This window comes from Acanthochromis polyacanthus, chromosome 19 (genome assembly GCF_021347895.1).
Source record: "Acanthochromis polyacanthus isolate Apoly-LR-REF ecotype Palm Island chromosome 19, KAUST_Apoly_ChrSc, whole genome shotgun sequence".
NCBI lineage: Eukaryota > Metazoa > Chordata > Actinopteri > Pomacentridae > Acanthochromis > Acanthochromis polyacanthus.
Genome location: NC_067131.1, coordinates 4,282,026 through 4,301,652, shown reverse-complemented (window position 1 = coordinate 4,301,652; position 19,627 = coordinate 4,282,026). Strand labels below are relative to the sequence as shown.

General features: G+C 38.8%; 2 protein-coding genes across 4 annotated transcripts in view; both read right to left on the bottom strand.

Moving 5' to 3' along the window:
- The window catches only part of pdk2a (pyruvate dehydrogenase kinase 2a), a 147,598-nt gene that overhangs the window by 86,226 nt on the left and 41,745 nt on the right, over positions 1-19,627 (bottom strand). The gene's annotated exons all lie outside the window — the stretch shown is intronic.
- myo1d (myosin 1D) overlaps positions 1-19,627 on the bottom strand; it is a 153,811-nt gene that overhangs the window by 117,600 nt on the left and 16,584 nt on the right. For both annotated transcript variants that reach the window (XM_051939149.1, XM_051939151.1), the window contains exons 2-3: positions 3,289-3,497; positions 1,185-1,278 (exon numbers count right to left, since the gene is read on the bottom strand). In XM_051939149.1, the coding sequence (XP_051795109.1) occupies positions 1,185-1,278; positions 3,289-3,497 (303 nt within the window). The remainder of the gene's footprint in view (positions 1-1,184; positions 1,279-3,288; positions 3,498-19,627) is intronic.

Below are 19,627 nucleotides of genomic sequence, written 5' to 3'. Positions count from 1 at the left end.
AATGTTTTAACCGAAGGAAAATTCTTATCAAATTAACAATTGAAGGGGGGAAAAAAGAGACTTCCCTGTTTTGTTTTGTTTTGTTTTGTTTTATTGATTTGTATTTTATTTAATTGAGCATTTAAGGCATTTGTATCCATTAAATGGACATATATAACAGGGAAATGCTGACATTTCTATCAGATATGGTAACAAAGATTCATCTGTTTTAACATTTTCTTACAGGAAAAACACTGTTTTAATCCCACATACACACTATGATCTGTTGTTTCTATTCTGTATCTACTATTATGTAAAATATACATCTGTTCCTATGCAGATCCTCATATTACCTACCTTTGTTGTGTTCTTTCTGTACATCTTTCTCCTTTAACATCATTGTCCTGTTTGTAATTACACCTTAATTCACTCAAAATCCATCCACTGCAGCTTATTTTACAATCTATTTAATCCCTACTTTCTATTTTAACTGTATAGTTTTGGACCAAAGGAGTAAGTTAGGAGCAAACCTGCAACTGTGAGGTGACAAAAAGATCTGGTCTCCACCTATTCCTGTCCAGATGACCCACATTTTATGAAACTACATCCCTCTCTGCTGTTTATTGCTCGTTCAGTGTGCAGATAACAAAATACGCATCGATCCTGTGTGTTCTTTTGCATCATGAGCAGCTCGTATTCATTAACATTTAATCTGTGCCGTTGACTTTAAGGCTTCTCTTTGCAGCTCTGAATCTTATCTTCATCTCTGACCTACATTCTGCAGGTTTTACATCAGAGCCGATCGCTGCTCTTCTACCCAGGTGACTAATACGCAGATACGTAATCGTTCTTTAACGTTGTGCAACAGCTTCTTTATCTGCAGAAGCAGAACACACCTGCCGGGTTATCAGTGAGTGAGCTGGACCTGAACCTCGCTGGGATCTGAGAGGCTTCGATCGCCGCCTGGAACACGACAATGACTTATTTCTACCGACAACAGCAGTGAAGATAACAGAAGTGATCATCGGTGCAGCGTCTGACTGCACTCAGAAATAAAGAATGAGTTTCTGTAACTGTGTCAAGCACAAGGACGGAGTAAAGTTTGTTTATTGGCAACTGTGAGGATTCTTTGACACAATTTTCTCCTGGCATTCAAACCCCTGTGTCAGGCTATTGAACTGAAATAAACACATTTTTCAGCTCACCTTTCCACTTCAGCCCTCTGATTAGGATTGGTGATAGCAGCAATGTATTGCATGATGTACTTGCTGGCTTCTGTCTTTCCTGCTCCACTTTCGCCTGCAAAAAAAAAAAACCCAAAACGTCGAGAATACAGTGCATTATTTTCCTCAAAATAACCAGAAATAATTGTGCCGTCTATAATTTCAGAGCGGTTTGCATTCCAGACCACGAGCGGTTTGAACAACAGAGCAGTCAGAATCTTGTCGCTTTTTACGGCCGTTTTTCATTCTGCCTTTTAAAATATGTCAGACTGTCGACGAGGACCCAGAGCTGAACACTGATTGGAGGTTTTTCTGCTTCATTTTGACATATAACACATATTTCACTGATTATTCGCCTGAGCTGTAATTCTGCTGGATTCGTGGGATGAGGTTTGGAGGGTGTCGGTTCCTCCTCTGACCACTGAGTGGAGCTTCATCCTCTGCATGTTTGTTTTTCCTGCCACACAGCTTGAGACCACATGAAAGGGAAGGTGAATTATTTCTCACAATCTGGACACCAAACATCTGCATTTAAGTGGAAACAAAGGGGAGAAATGCAGCAAAACTGTGCAGAAACTCTACCTGTAGCCCTACTAGCATAAACAAATTAGACTGAAAATATGAGAAAAATCTGTGAAAATCTGACTGGAAAATTGAAACCTTTAAAAAGGGTTTTAAACAAAAATTGTCAAAATAAAGTCAAATATTTGTAAAATATTCATGTTTTCAGTGGATGTAAATGCAGTAAAACACTATAAGTGTTTGCTGTCACGTGCAAATTATTATTTGTAAAAAGGCTGCTTTTGTTAATATAAATATTAATTACAATTTTAACCTGTTTTTATTTTAATTAACAAAAAAATTTTAACTATTGTTCCCTGATTTTACTAGATACTATCTGTTATATGACAACAGCGGTGAAAATCTGTAACATAACAGCTAAAAAATTGATTTTAATCACTGAAAAGAAATATTAAAATCCATAATTTTTCTTCCAAGTGATGGATTACATCTGTAAAATGATGACATTTCTTGCTGATTTAATTACAGTTAAATATAATTTAATTTTACGGTCAAATGCTGTAAAAGAAAGACATTTTTTTTTAAAAATACTGATTTTAAAAAAATATATAAACATGATTTCGTGTTGGCCTGTTTTTTTTGTTTGTTTATTTTAGAGTTAATATGTGAATAAAAAAATTCCCTGATTTTACTAGATACTCTGTCATTGACAAAACAGGGAAAATTGGTAAAATAATAATTTAAAAAATTATTTTAACCCTTTAAACTGCAGTCAATTCCAGCCGTTTTCAGTACAAAAAAATCGCTAATATTCTATTTTTAAATTTAAAAAAATGACGAAAAATACAGGGAATCGTGAGGTGCATTTCCTTGAAAACGAGCGATTCGTGGATTTTATGTTGACTTCAGGACATGTTTTGGACAAAATAGTTTACTGGCTTGTGTCGTCTGGATGTAAAAGGTTGGATTATGGCCGTTTTTGTGGAATCTTTTTTTCTGTGTGTAATAATGAACCCGGAAATGTGAGTCGCGCTGTGTGCGTTGAAGCCGTGTACAGAGAACGGATGGATGAATATTTGTTTTTGTCGGACAAATGTGTTTTTCTCACCCGCTGTGGTAATCGCATCTGAAAGTGGTTTATACCGGCGGATTCATGAGAATCTAAGCTTTCCATCGGCGTATAGTGTTTGTATAATCGTGTTTGCAGCCGTCAGACATTCTTGAAATTCCTATGCAAATTAGTAGGTGTACCGCCGGCGGTACACTGAAGTTTAAGGGGTTAATCAATGAAAAAAAGAATAAATACAGAATTTTTCTTCCAAATGATAGCACATATCTGCCAAATGATGACACTTTTCCTGATTCAAATACAGCTTAAAAATATATAGATAATTTTAAGGTCAAATGCTGTAACAGAAAGAATTGCTTTTTGTAAAAACCCAGATTTAAAATCCAGATTTGTACATTATTCATAGTTTAGGTGTATTTTTTGGTGTAATAGTCGTCACAGTGAAGTGTCTGAGTTTTTTTTCCTCCGGTCCATGCAGGGGGCTTCCAGTGTTACCTGAGATGACGATACAGGTGTCTTTGTTCCTCCTCTTCATGGCTTTGTAAGCGGCGTCTGCGATGGCGAACAGGTGAGGCGGCCTCTCGTACAGCTCGCGGCCCTTGTACTGCTCCACGGTGTCCCGGCCGTAGATGTTCATGGCACGGTAGGGGTTCACCGACACCACCACCTCCCCGATGTAGGTGTAGATCCTCCCCTTCTCAAACCTACACACACAAAAAGTCCTCAGTAACTTCTGCTGCCCCACAGAGCTTATGGTACCTTTAAGAGTTCCTTGAGTTTCTGCTATTTCTAAGAGTGCATCTTTTAGCACTAAAATAGTCTCTAAACCAGTAAATCAAACCAAATTAGATGACCCTATAGCTGAATACGGGTTCTGATTCAAGCAGGTAATTCAACAAAAAAAGGAGAAAGTAAATAACCACCTTTATTAGCGGCATAAAATGTAAATAAAAACTGTTGTTGAGCAGAAAACTATGGGACCATTTTAACGACACCTGACTGGACTTTAAAGCTAGTCAAACATTAAACACTATAAAGAAAAAGAAAAGCTTTTATGATGCCAGAATGAAACGGAACATGAGAGCAGCCCGTCTGTGCAGAGTTTTATTGCACGTTGTGATAAAACGGATCCAGGATTTTCACTCCGTCAACAAGGAAGTCGACATCACGCTCATGTTGGAAGCACTGCTCGGATCTGGTGAGTAAATGTACAATTAATGCACGTAGACGCCATCATCAATGTGCCTCCAGCTGTGTTTGTGTTCCTTTTCAACTATGCAGCAGAGCACTAAGCTCAGAGGAACTCCACTGGTTTCCACCTGACCTCACCTTCATCCTGCACCTTCAGGACGAGTAACTGCATCCCCTTACAGACACGTACTGCTTTAAGTTAATCCAGTCCGGTCCTCAAAGTGTAAAAATTACAGAAAAGACATGAACTGCTGATTGTAAATTAGTAAAACTACAAATTTAAAATAATTTCCAGACCATGACAATTTGTTTTGATCTTAAAGTAAAATACTAGATTGTTCTTTTGTCATTTTGTGTCTCATTTTTGTAATATTTTATCTTGCTTTTGTTGTTTCTTGTCTGTCTTTTGTTGTTTGTTTCTCAATTTTGTCTTGTTTTTGTCATTTGTCCATTTTCTGTCACTTTTGTGTCAATTTTTGTCTAATTTTTTGTCTCTTTTTGCTCTGTTTCGTGTCGTCTGTTTAATTTTTTGTCTCTTTTTTGTTTTGTTTCATGTCATTTGTCTAATTTTGTTTCTAACTTTTGTCATTTTGTGTCTCATTTTTTGTAATATTGGTCTTGTTTTTTGTTGTTTTTTTGCCTGAAGGTGCGTGTCCACTCGATGCAATTTTCCCGCACGGCAACGCAGCATATCTGAGCATCGCATGGACGGCGGGCGGTCACTAGCAGACCACAACATGGTCACATGACTGAGCTTTCAGCCTGGCAGTCCAGCAGATGAGTCTGATAAACACAGCGGCTCATTCTCAAACTTTCCCTTTTATTTCAAAAACAGTAACGGTTACCATGCGTGCACAGATCCAACTGTTAGAAGCTTCTCCTGCACGTTCACGAAAACTAGCTATTTGTGGATTATTTACTGATTTCAAGACATGTTTTGGACAAAATATTTTACTGGCTTGTTTCGTCTGGATGTCCAAGGTTGGATTATGGTCGATTTTGTGGAATATTTTCATCTGTGACCAGTTTTGAGCCTTCAAAGGTGAGTTGTGCATTTACGTTATTTGTTGTTTGTTGGACAAATGTGTTTATATTACCCGCTGTAGTAATCACATCTGAAAGTGGTTTATACCAGCAGATTCATGAGAATCTAAGCTTTCCATGGGTGTATAATGTTTGTATCATCGAGTTTGCAGCTTCGGTCAATTTAGCAAAATACGTTTGCACATCTCAAGACGTCCCAAATACGAGCCGCTGAAGTTTAACGGGTTAAGCACCTTGCCTGCCCCTGATTGGACAAACGCATCGACTCGGGGGCTGGTCTGCTCCTGGATTTCAAACCGGACCAACACAGCGGCTCGGCTGCAAACTTTGTCTAATATTATAAAACCACTTCAGCAAAAAGTTTTTCTGAAAGCATTTCAGGCGAGAAATAAGGTGTGCAGCACCTGAATCTGTCCTCGTTTTAGTTTGAGGACAGTTTCACAATGCGTGGAATCCCGTTCACTTTGCTCTACAATTTCCCATCTATTATAAAACTGACAGACATTTTAGCATCCACGTCCTGCTGAAGTTCTGCTGCAGCTCCGCCTCCCTTCAATGCTCGCTCTGACTTTCAGTGCCCTCCTCTTTCACCAACGATCTTTCTCCCCTCTCCGGTCGAGGCCGCCCGCCTGGTTTCCTTCCTCTCCGACAAGGATCCCGGTTTCTCTGAGCAGAAGAATGGATTCTTTCTTCACAGCTGCCAAAGCTCTGCTGCTGCCTCGCTAACAGGCCAAACGCACATTATTCCAACACGCTCCCAACAACTCTGCACAAAGCATCTGCGGGTTTGAAGAAGCTGCCAGATGAACTCCATCAAGCCTCATGTTTGTTTAAAGATCTGCCAGATATTGATATCATTTGTTAAGTCAAACTGCTGCCTCGTCCTCGGTGCTTTGATGCTGCTGCAGGGAGGCATTGGTTCTATCAAAGTCCTTTTAGCAGCAGTGAAAACATTACAGGCCAAGCTGCTGACAGACGTCCACGACACTGTTCTTGTTTATCACCGATTCTTTAAATAGATTACAGCCTTGGCCTTTTAAAATCATGCTGATTATGAAAATAAAACGTCTTTCCAGGACAGAAAAACAAATAAATTAAACCTTCTGAACCCCAGAACCTGCCAGCCAGTTTCAAAGGCATGCTGTTGTTTAAAAATTGCCAAAATTACATCATTTATCAGAGCAAAAAACATCATCTTATTGTCAAGTTCTTGACGGTCCTTGAACTCATCATCACTTATTAAATGATCCAAATCTGAGCATTATTCGGGCTATTTAGTTAAAATCACGATATTCTATACACAAACTCTGCAAAAATAAACCATCTGGCATAATAATAATATCCAAAAAACAAAAATTATGAGCTTAAAATTGGAATATTTAGTTAAAATTGCTTTATTTTGTATAGCTAATTTAAACGTTTTGCAAAACAAACCATTTAAAGTAGCAAGAATCTGCAAAAAACTAAACAATCTTCACTTCCCAGCACATCTCTGAAGCCCTGACTGAGTTACCTGCCAAAAATATGTTTAACCTTCTGAACCCCAAAACCTGCCAGCTGCTTGTTATAAAAAATGTCAAAATTACACCATTTATCAAGCAAGAATTTGTAAACGCAGAAAAAGTCATCACATTGTCAACTTCTGACGGTCCTTGAACTCATCGTCACGTAACAAATTAATCAAATCTGAGCTTAAAATCAGGATATTTAGTTAATATAATTATAATCTCTATGTTTAACTTAAAAATTCTGCAAATACAAACCATCCAGAGTCATAAGAATCTAAAAAAAAAACTAAAATTCTGCAATATTTAGTTAAAAATCACTATATTCTATATGTCTAACTTAAACACTCTGCTCGACTGAACTGCAGGCTGTGTTTCCACAGAGCAAAGCGTGGAAACAAGCTAATAATCCAAGTAATAAAACATCTATAGCACAAAGAGTCACATGTTTTCCAGTGTTGGTAATCTATCGTATGTTACGCGTGATATTTTATTGTGTTCAATAATTTTTTTTTAAATTTTGTAAAATAAGTAATCAAACATATTCAGCTGTCATATTTTCTTTTTCTATTATTTAAGACATTATACCTGCGTCATACAGGAGAAGCACATTTTCCAGTTCTCTCTCCTTCTAGTCACATTGAAGGACTTTATGTTGCAATAAAAAAAAATGATCCACAATGAAAACAAAAACTAAGATCAGACTCATTTCCATGAAAATGCAAACAGAAAACTGGTTCACGGTAATTTATCAGCACCTAGTGGAGTACTAGAAGGAGGAAGAAATCAGGAAACAACAGAAGTGAACACTGTAAGAGAACGTGAAACAGAAGGTGCATTGAGATTAGCTCATCCTTTTGTGTTTAGATTCGTGTATTCATGTCAGGCCGTGCACCAACTGGCACAACGATCACACGTGACGCTGGCATGTAAAGATCACGTGTCCTGAACGGGAGCATGTCGGACAAAGAAGCCACTGAGGAGGCATCAGTGCAAAGTAATGCTAATTTATATTTTATCATCAAACTGATAGTGGTCCAATTACCACAATTTAAGCAATAAATAATGAAGATAAAACGGCATATAAAAAGCTTCTGTCTTAATTGAGGGCAGTCTCCAGGTAAAGTAGAACACCTTTAGATTGCAACTTACAGTTTACTGATGACATATGCAAGTGTAGAACAAGTGCATGGGAATCAGTAGCTGCCTGCAGGTCCTGATAAAATCTAAATCATCAGTATCCCTAACCAAAAATCTCCATTTTTGCAGCATGCATTTAAATATGCAGTCTACTCAAGAAAGAATCTGTGCAAGAACACTGATGTGTGCCTTATTGTTATTTCTATCTAGAGAAACTGAACTAATACTAGTATATATTTTGGTTTAGTCTTTAGTTTTCTACTGCAATGCAAATTTCCCCACTAATAAAGCATAAAATAAAGGAATAATAAAGGCTTATTGTATCGTATATGTTCAGCAAAAACCTTTAGCGTACATAATCTGTATATTTAGAGCATGTGTGGTCCAGAAAAACACTCTAAAATGTGACTGAATTACGTTTAAATTATGACAAATATATAAAAGCAGATCTGCCATACAATGATGGAAGAAAAAGTGGAAATAACCATCTGTCTCATGAGCAATAATCACAATCGTCCCTGTGAGCAGCTAAGCTAACGTGCTAACCCTTCCTCCCGTGGCGCTGCAGAATAAGAGCCTTTGTGGCCTCCCTCTGCCCGGTCAGGAGGCTGCTGTGTGCTCGCTCCATTGTTCGGGCGTCAATCGGAGGTCTTTGTCTGAGACGTCTCCCCCTGCAGCGAGCTGCCCACTTAACTCACATGTACAATGGCCTCTAGGTAATTGTCAGCAGCGCTTTACGTCATGTAAGGCATTGTGGGAGGGGTGTATCCGAGATCCCAGCGGGGAAGAGATGAGAGGGAGGTGGCAGGTGTCTGAGGTGAGAAGGTGCGCGGGTATTTTCTGTAGATAATGGGGACTGATGTGGCTCTGAAGAGGGATTGGAGGAGACAAATCAGGCGGCGAATGACGCAGTTTGTGTGCATTGACGAAGGAGGAGATGGAGATTTTTAACGTGGAAGCTTGGAAATTGACGTGGAGCATCAGGCTGGTTTGAATTTTCTGATATGGTTCAACCACGGGAACCAACCTGAACTAAAGATGCAGCTTCAACACATTTTAGACATTCTATAGCGGAAACAACTGATCAGTTAATCTGGATGACAACTAACAGATTAATCAACAAGGAAAATAATCATGAGTAGTTTTCAATATCACAAATGTGGTTCTATCGCCATAGTAACTGATACTGCACAGTTAGATTGTCATGGTAACTGACACTGCACAGCTAGATTGTCATGGTAACTGATGCTGCACAGCTAGATCGCCATGGTAACTGATGCTGCACAGCTAGATCACCATGGTAACCGATGCTGCATGGCTAACCTGCTCTGAGGAGGTCCTGTTCAGAGTTTCTGATATAAATCAGCTGTAAGAGGTGTCTCAATTTCACTACTTAGTTTCTTGACAATTCACTCTAAGCGACACATTTTCAGCTGAAGGAATATTAATTATATCTGCAAACCTGTTGAGCGGTGCATTACTAAACTGACTGATTACAGTTGGGCATATACAATCTTGTATACTGCATGAATTGTGTTGTCATTGGAAAGAACATGTCTTCAGCTGGTGATGCAGAAAATACAGAAAAATGTTATGTTTGGTCCTGATTTGCTGCCAAGTCAATATTTTTCTGCTGGCACTGGAGCTAATAGAACACAGACTGGAAAACTGACTGGTATCTATTACAGAATTTTCAAACAGTAATGTAAATTGTGCTTCGATTTAGCCAAAAAATAAAATGATGTTCTTCATTTTGGGACAGTGTCAGACCTAAATGCAGTTCTTTAATATCATGTCAAAATAGATTGAAGTTTAACGGCTCTAATGTGCATCAGGACTGAACTGAATGGTGAAACAAATAACTGGACATGATTAAGAGTGTTCTGCTAGCATTCCTCTCTTGCATCATTTACATCATAACCGTTCTATATTCTTCATGTCTCTCAATTATAACAAACTGAGAATATGTGAATGCACAAAGAAAGTTGATCTGATACCTGTTTTAGGTTTTATTTATCAAGCTAACACAAAGAAAGCCTAATTTTGTTAAACTTGCTTTCTAATTCAGCTCTTTAAAAATTAACCACAACAGCAAAAACACGCAAAAAAGACAGGATTTGAGCAGTGATTAATAATTCTTGATAATACTGATTAATACTTTGTTAATGTGAAAAAAGACAGCTGATACACACCCATAACTGTCTTATGAGTGATGAGAAATGAGGTCAAGGTCTTGCTCAACTCATAACAGCAATAAAGAGGAACTGTGTCTTTCTGAGCACACCCTCCTGAACACAACAACAGGTAGAGATTCATATCAACTTTTCCCAGCTGTATTACAGAATTCTTCAAGGGAAATATGCATAAACATTATTACTGGGTGTGCCAGACTGGTCAGTGGGATTTCCATTTTTCCACCCGAAAGCAAAACATTACACACAAGAAAAACAAACCGCAATCAAATCACCCTGAATCATCGCAGCGTCAAAGCGCCACAGGAGGCTGGTGTTTTTCCTCCACCTCTCAGGCTATAAATAGCATCTACTAGTCATGTTTGTGCTCCTCTGTGGGGAAATAAGAAGAGAGGAATCAATCAGCCGGAGCGCGTCGGCTGAGAAACAGGGCTGATGATCCATCTGTTCCACTCTCATTTAGCAGGATTTAACTGACACACAGGGAGGAGATTAGAGCGGCGTATCGGCTGGAACAGAGACTATTTATAGGATTCAAATGTGATGACGCAGCATCTGTTTTTTTAATTTTCAAGGGTTTCGATAAAAGCTTCAACAGTTCCAAGGTGTATCAGCTGAACTCCCGTCACAGCTTCCTTTATTCTCTGTCGTCTGTCCAGCTGTGACTGGAAGTGAGTCTGACCTGCAGCCCTGTGATCTCCCAGCACAGGGACCCTCCTGTTCCCAAATACTGCCAGGATATCAGACATAAATAAGAGAGAAGGAGATGGAGAAGGGCTGAAGATTAAAAAAAAATGAGGTGGAAAGATCATTCCTCCAAGCAGCAGTCATAAATTACGACGCCTCTGATGATTAATGGGCTATTGTTGGAAAAATATCACAGCAAAAAGCTACTATTAGGGCTAAATATAGTAAAACTATTTGGAAACTTTAGCATCGGATTTCATGAGACCTCACTTACTGAGCAGTGAACTGTACACTGCAGGTTTACCAGAATGAAATACATCAAATACACCAAAAACTATTAACACAAAGAGGTTGGTAGTTGAAAGTTCTGCTCACTGAAAACCACTTTAAAGGCAGCATATTGTCAGTGTCTTGCACATTCTACATAAACACTCGTGTTTTGATCAACTCCTCAGTCGATACGTTTCATCTGAGCGTTTTCTCATTATTTGAACAATTTCCAGTGTTACTTCCATAAAAAGAAAAGCTCTACATCAACACATTTCCAGGATCCATCTGACATTTTTACTTCAAACTCACCCCAGTCTAATAAAGATTGTTAAATGTTTACGGAACGTTAAGCTGGCGTCCAACTAACCAAGACAATATTTAAAAAATATCATGAATGTGCAGAGACGAGTCGACTCAAAGCGTTGACCGATCAGTTTGGAAAATGTTTGATTGGAGGTTCTCATCAAAAGTAAGGTAAAAAGTACGATTTCTTTTTTTAAGTCCAATCAACCGCCTCTTTGGGTCACTACAGTGCTAAACAGTACCACCTGGTGAAACAACCAGGTACCACAGCTGATCTGCAATACAGTTTCTGACATGCATGACCTTTTGTTTCTGCCTGATAGCCACTTAAATTATTAACAGCAACTAACAAGTTAATGATTAATCATCATTATGTGGTATGAATGCTAACCGCTACGCTATCAGGTTGCCCGGCTGCACGACTATAATTCAAATCAGAATACTTTTATTGCCAAGCTGGTATTCATACATGCAGAATTTGAGCAATAAACACTAACATATTGATCAAAAACACACCAACCCCTGCACTAATAACATCCACTTAGGCCAGATTTGTTTGATGTTTTCTTCTTGGACGCCTATCCTTCACGTCAACAAGCTAATGTTAGCATAGCAAGTCATGTTAGCATAACAGTAGCTGCAGCTGGACACACAAGAAGCCAGTTTTCTCATCCTGCTGTGACTGTTTTGTCTGATTTATATCCATAAACCAGCTGTTCCCTTGTAGCAAATGAAAATAAAGCAGCTAATAAAGGCAGGAGCTGAGCTGAGTCCAAGGCTTTTTTTTGGAGAGGACGCTAATCGCACTCCTGATGACAGAGGTCAGAGTATTTGACCACATTCTGCAGTGAAACAAGGGACTCTCTCACATCATTATTCCCCCACATTCCACCTTCATGCCTAAAAACTCACAAAAAAATGTTCAATGATGTTCAAAAAGACACAAACACACAGTGGCTGATGTTTTTCTCTCTACCAGGGAACTCTGTTTGCCCTAAAGAACTAACGACACACACATCTGCACACACACTCCCCCCCCCCCAGATGTGAATTACAGAGCGAAGCCGAGCTCGAACCGCTGTCTCCAATCTTGTTTGGGTGGGTCGTTTTTATGGTCGACTGGAGGGAGGAGCGCAAGCGAAATTATGACATTTTCTCACCAGCAGCCCCTCCCCAAGAAGAAAAGGGAAAAAAACAGAGTTAAGAGGTGAACGTGAGTCAGATCATGCCACCCTCAACATCTCACCCTGAGGCAGGACACACTGGTGCAATTATGACATTTAAGATGATTTTTCTGTCTCTACTTAACCAGCAAGGAGAAAATTGCAGCCTTTCAGCAAGAAAACAGCAGTCAAAACAGAAATTTCTTTTTTTTAAATACAAGAACTGTAATGTTAAGAGGCTTTATAAAAACTTAAAGCAGGTGAGAATTTGTCACAATAAGGCAGAATTTAAAAGCCACAGCTGCGTTTGTGGCCGTGTCCCACATTGTTTGACACGTGTTGTCGTGTGAACTTCTGGGTCATTGTAGGAATTATAAAGGGCAGCGAGATAATCTGCGATTGTTCCACTTTTATCTCTCGGTTTGTTATCGTCGCTGCTCTTGTTTAGAGTAACAGCAGCTCAAGAGAAAATCTTTTTAAAAATGCTGTTCTTATAAAACCAGAGACATTGACTGCTGATATTCATCTTTTCTGTACAGATTTCTCAAAGAACAGAACAACAGATTCAACAAACACACCTGAAACGATGAGTTTACGGACTGAGAATATCAACTTCTGATGCTTTTCTGGGTCATAAATGTTGGTGCTGAACATCTGTGAGCTTTGGGCTGTTGCTCAGTTCAACAACATTCAAGAAAAACAACTCAAAAGTTTCTTGTCCTGCAATTATTTCACAACTTAGTTGCTTTTCTACAGTAAGTTAATTATTCCGAACCGTAATTTTATGGTTCCTAAATCTGATCTTCTCCCAAAAATCAGAGACAATCCTCAGAACTGATGCTGGCATTGTTTGCATGTACTGCTGCTCTGTCGGTGTCACTTTATGTGAGCAAACTTTACTCTGAACCTAATTTGTCTGAATCTCCAGTGTGTCTCTGGGACTGGACCTGCACAGATTTCTCAGAGGTTTTCAAGCAGAAACGTGATGACACCTTCAGCAACTAGATCTGCAACGTTGAAAATCCTCATTTCTGGCTCACATATGATGGTGTTGAACATTTGTGAGCTTTGGACTGTTACTCAGCTCAATGACGTTCAAGAAATTCAATGAATTTTTTTTCTTATCCTGCAATTTTTTCACAATTTAGTCGCCTTTCTGCAGTAATCAAATTATTCCTCACTCGCTGAGGATGGGAAAGCGAATTGAAGAAGAGCAGCAGCGACTGGATTAGGAGGTTTGGCAGCTGGATGTAATTAGAAGTGATGATCTCTGTGAACATTTAAGAGGAAAACAACAGCAGTAATCTACAATCTGCAGTCATGTCATCGACTGAGGCCAGAAAGTCAAAAACTGATTTAGATCTCCGTCTGTACAGATGATTTCATAAACAGTGTCACAGTAAACTGAACCCAGCTGTTCATCCTGACATGATCCAATAGAGCAGCTGCAGCAACTAATATCATATACTGACAACTAAGTCCCATTCATCTTTGTGCCACACTGTCCTTTGCATACACAACATGGCCAAAAGTACGTGGACCTGCAATGTAAAAAACTACTCAAGGGATCTATTTCTGGTACTTAATTAAATGCATGGTTGCAGGATTTTAGAAAAGAAAAACATAATTTATTGATTTAAATACATGCTTTTGACGGGTTATGTTGACAAAATGATGATATAAATAAATAAATCAGTGTAATATTGTGCGTAATTTCAAGTAAAATTCCCGCATTAGTTGATTTAAAACTAAAGTTCAGCTGATACAACTTGATAACTTAATTTTTCTTTTCCTAAAAGTTGTGATTTCAGGTTGTGTCCCATCACTGGAACATCTTGATTCTTTTTTAAAAAAACAACTTGTGTTCATAATCATGGCTATTTAGTATACAACATTTAAAAATTCACTAACAAATGTGAAAGTACTGCTCGGAAAAACTTGATTTTCATGGAAAATCAACTTTAACACTTGTGTGTCAATTAAACACACCGATAAAGAAAAGCTAATTTCATTAAATCTCAGAGTCATTTGAGTGTTTTTGAACCTAAAGTCAATATAGTGCAGCAGATAACTGCAAAATACCCCATAATATTTCCGTTATTGATGCAAGCATGAAATTTGGCACAAATACTCTTTGAGGTCCACTTTTTGTAAAAAAAGACGTTAGCCACGCAAAATTCCAAAATGGCGATCATTTTTCAAGATGGCTGCCATCTTGATTGAAAAGTTCAATTTTCAAGCCAAGTATTTGAATGAAAGATTATATTTTGCATGTATATCTAGGTTTTATGGACTAAAGCGTCTAAAAGAAAGGTTTTCTGGGCTAGAATACCTAATCAAATGATCAAAGCAAAGATGGCGTCCAAGATGGCTGCCATTAAATCTATAAATCTCAATGTCTTAACAACTGTGCTGAAGCTACTTCCGTTATACAATTCCGTTAAACCCTAATTTAGTTCTAATTGGTAGTTCGTGAACACTGGTTTATGGCTATTCTAACAGCCATATTGGACTGCATCCTTGTTACAGCAATACACATGATAACTAGGAATCTAGAATGGTGTTCGTCTAATGAATTAATCCCAAAAACCTAGTGATAGATCAAAAATCACGATTCTATGTCTATTATTTCCTGAAGTATGAGCATTTTTTGGTTTCATGGCAGACATTTTGGACGCCATCTCTGTTAGAACTATGCTGTGTGATGTTACATAACAAAAAATAATCAGGCTAAAACGTTAGACACTAGAATCTTCGGTTTTTACCCTTAATGTTGCATTTTGTTTCAAATATTTTGCTGCAGAAGATGAATTTATGGTGCACATGGCGGCCATCTTGAAAAATGGTCGCCATCTTGGAATTTTGCGTGGCTAATGCCTTTTTTTTTTTTTTTTTTACAAAAAGTGGACCTTAAAGAGTATTTGTGCCAAATTTCATGCTTGCATCACAAACTGCAGTATTTTTGCAGTTCTCTGTTGCACTAATATAAGTTGTCAGAATTCAGAAAAAAAACATGTAAACTGTTGTTTTAATTTGAAATGCGTTGAGCTCACGCATTATTTTAGAGTGTGCTTCATATGTATGTTGATGGCTTGATAATATTTCCATCTAAAAGACTTTTCTGTAGTTCAATTGTTCCATTAATTTCCAATGTATGAAGTACGTCTCACAAGAAATCAAGCTTCCAAATTGCCTTAATTTAATATTGGGTGTAATTTAAACTCAAGTTTCTGCATTAGTTGATGTACAACTAAACTCAAGTTGAGTTAACTTGATAAAATTGGTTTGATAACTTTAAATATATTTCAAGTCTTCTCTCCTACCTTCTAAACACTGCAAGCAACTTTTAATTTCAGTTGTTTTGTTTTTTTTTTGCCAAATTTGCCATTAAATTGTGACAATAATTATGGTAATTAAGTACATAACACCTAAAAATTCAATATAAAAAACATGAAAACACTGCGGTACTTGGAACAGCTTGATTTTTATGAGTAATGAACTTAAACACTTTTATTTACACTTCTAATCATCAGGTAATTAAAAATATTACAGATTGTAGAGAAAAATCGAATTATGTCATCTCAATGAACTCATTAGAAGTCGTCAAAACTCTAAAAGATTGATGCAAACTGAGCATAATGCTTTCATGTTGCCTGAAAATTATTTTTTAGCCGGCGCTTCATATGCAAGTCGAGGATTTGTTAAAAGCTCCATTAACTCATTTTCAGGCATCTGAAGCATTTCTCACAAGAAAAGAAAAAAGTTTACAGGCAGGAAAAATGCCACAACAGTGTTTTAGCCGCTTCCTATCTTGTAAATGAGAAGTCTGATGTTTAGTCTGCAGACAGTCAGTAGGCATGTGATGGTATTTGTTTATCTACAGTACATAAATTACTGAAGTACTGGAGCTGCTGTGGATGGGAGACACTAGACAATAACCACATGTGGAGCAACATGTCTGATGAGGAAAAAAACAACACAGCAGGACGGATAGTTTGCATCTGAGCAAGACGTTCTAGACGACCAAAAACCAGAATGCAAACAGTGTCGTAGAGCAGTTTGGATGTAAAAGTATGTTTCAAACTCATCTCAAACAGAAAAACATACAGATCTGAACACTGGATTCAAGGCGAGAGTTGGGACGTTTTTATGTGAACAGTATGTATAATCCTTAAATGTTTTTGTCACTGTTGTAGCAAAAGTTAAAGGCTGACGTCATCTTGTTCAGGTTCGCTCTATGAAGCCTCGTCATTTAATTATTGCTCATATCTGGGATCAAATCTCAACTGTGTCTCTCAAAAGTTACGCCAATGTTCAATAAAGTGTATTCTCATACAAACTTGGAAAGAAGCGCAATTTAATTTGGAAAAAAAAATTCTCTGCAAAAGACAAAGATGTAGTAGTTCCAGCTTGAAAGAAGAGAATGGAGGAAAGTTCACGTCACCGCCTGATGAAGGACTGCTTCCAGGAGAAGAATGTCGCTCTTCTGGACCATCCAGCGTGCTCCCTGATTTAAATTCCACTGAGAACCTTTGGGGACGGATGGCAAGGAAAGTTCACATAAATGGATGCCAGTTCCAGTCACTGAATCCAGTCATTGATAATGAAAAAAACGCACTAAATCTACATCTAAACCAATAGTCGTGATCAAAATGTTCAAATAACTAACAGCCTGGTTTTCATTGCATACTCGTTATACAATGACAATAAAGGCTTTCTATTTCTATTTCTGATGATCTAAACACTGATGATTAGTAAAATAAAAATATTTCACCAGCTGTGATGAAGTTCGAGACACAACCTGCTGCTGTGTAACAGATGATTTTAATGGTAAACAGAGTGTGACCTGCTGTTAGCTCCTGATCCATCCTGTCTCCATGTCAGGGGTAATTTGGAATTATAGTAATTATTCTGCTGTTCCGTGTATGTCGATGTCGTCTTTGGAGATGTTTATACAGATCCTGCTGCAAGTATTCAATAAACTCTAGGGCTGGACCCGAATATCCCGAATATCCGAATATTCGTTCGCTACAGCATTATCCGGATATTAATTTGGTATCCGAATATCCCCCCCGCCCCACCATCGGACTTCACCGGGCGGAAAGAATATGCAGCGTTACTGCCTTCCCTCTGCCTTCTGCTCATCTCATCCTGTGATCACATAAACATATACACATGTGTCTATGAGGGCTCTAGTCACTGAGGAGCAACGAACACCTGCTCTCATCTTTACCAACATCTCAGGGCCCCCATATAGGAAAAAACATGTGTCGATGTGATCACCCCCCCCCCAGAAGAAAATATTCGGAGCTCGTCTCTTCCCTGCGTCTTCGGCCCATTTCGGCTCATTCCGCCGTGTTCTTCGGCTCATTTCGGCTTCTCCGTTCGTGTTTGTAAACACCACCCGAATGGCCGGGTGGCTGCCGACTCTGAAGCCACACTTCACTTCGTTGCATAAACACAAGACAAGATGCTGAAGACCGGTGTTTGGGAATTCTTCAGTTTAAAGACTAAACGAGGGCAAAATGTGGACCCGGGAGACCAGACGAACGGATCCAACTATTCGGGCCGTCTCCGTCGCCACCGCACACCCCCCGGTCGGACGTTACGGGGCGGAACGAATATCCGGATATTCGTCTTTAATAGGGCCCGAATGTTCGGAGGCCAGAAACCACTATTCGGGCCAGCCCTAATAAACTCAGAGGAAATATTTCTAAACACCTGGAAGCAACACACTTAACTTGAATTACATTCATTGTTGGTCTCATTCATCTGACATATTAGAGTGTTTTAACCACAGTAAAGTTTTATTTTTATGCACTAATCTGTCGGTTTTGTAATAGATGTGAAATTGTAGAGCGAAGTGAACGAGAAAATACTTTTTAGAGCCTTATTGGTGCTGAAATGTGGCGAAAATCCTCCACAAACCGCTTCAAAAAACTCGAAATGCGTTGATAAAAGTGTGAATTTTCATGGTAAACATGAAATTGCCTGAGTGACTCCAAACTTTTCCGAACATACAGAATGCATACTGTCCATTTATGAGCACTCAGTGTGAGCTAATAAGACGTACTACGGTGCAAAGTTCAGTTGGTTTCACACATTCTGCTGAGTTGTGAGTCAGAGTTTGGTTCAGCTCCACCTTCCTCCACTTCCACTCTGTCTTTATGTTCAGTGTGACCGAGGCGTTCTTCACGGTCTGCAGCCTTCAGACATCTGGGCTCTGCGTTAGGGGATTTTCCGCTGCTTTGTAAAGCCTGCTCAGTGCTAAACGGCAGCTCCCAGACCGTCTGCAGGAGCCCATCAACACGCAGCATGCAGCCTCCCACGGGCCCTCATCAATCCTCTGCTGAAACCAGAGCAGCCACGCTCCTGCTTCACTCATTACGCAGCGCTTTCACGCAGCATCTTCGCTTTCTAGATGAAAAACATTCCAAAAGATTTTTCACAATCTCATCACAGTTAGGCCACGTTTTCAGTCCGAGCTCGACTAAATCCTCCTTTATCTAATATCTAATGGGTCCGGGTTGAATTCTGGTCCACTCATCTCTAATGATGCTCTGCCGTGTGACATAGAATCATATCATGTGGTCAAGTTAGACAGAGACGTCCCATCTGTCAGCACAATGAACAACGGAAACAGGAGGATGTGATAAACCTGCACTCAGACAGGATGAAGCTGCACATAAAACACTTTTACTGCAATATTAAGGCCACAGAGGTTAGAACAGAACAACAACATATATGATGCAGATTAATTTCCGTACACAAGACTGAATATTAACTCAGTATAACGCAATAAAAAGCTATATGTAAATGGCTTAATATAGAATAAATACCAAAAATAACATATATATATATATATATATGTACAATTTTTGCTCGTACAGTTTTAGGAGAACAGCTCCCGCCTTGTTCTGCTTTTCTACACAAAAGCAACAAATTTTCTTCAGTTCTGGTTTCTGAAAAGTCAGGATTTGCTGATAATTACAGCAGTGATTGATAATTGATTCAACATTTAAACCATTTTCAAGCCAAAATGACAAATGTTTAATCATTCTAACTTCTCAAATGTCAGGATTTGCTGCTTTTATTTGTCGTAAATGACACTGAGCTGAATTTATTTTACTTCTTGTTGACTGCAGCATCTTTGGCTTCAGGAAATTCTGCTTTTTCCCTTCACACCTTTTCCACCGTCACAGCAGGAAAACCTCAGGTAGAACTAATATTCTGACATCTGCCTTCCATCCCAGTGACCCAGTTTCAGGCTCCTGGTTCTGTTCCGCTCTGTTGTTGTGCTAAAATGGGATTAAGTCATCACTAATAAAATCACCTGCTT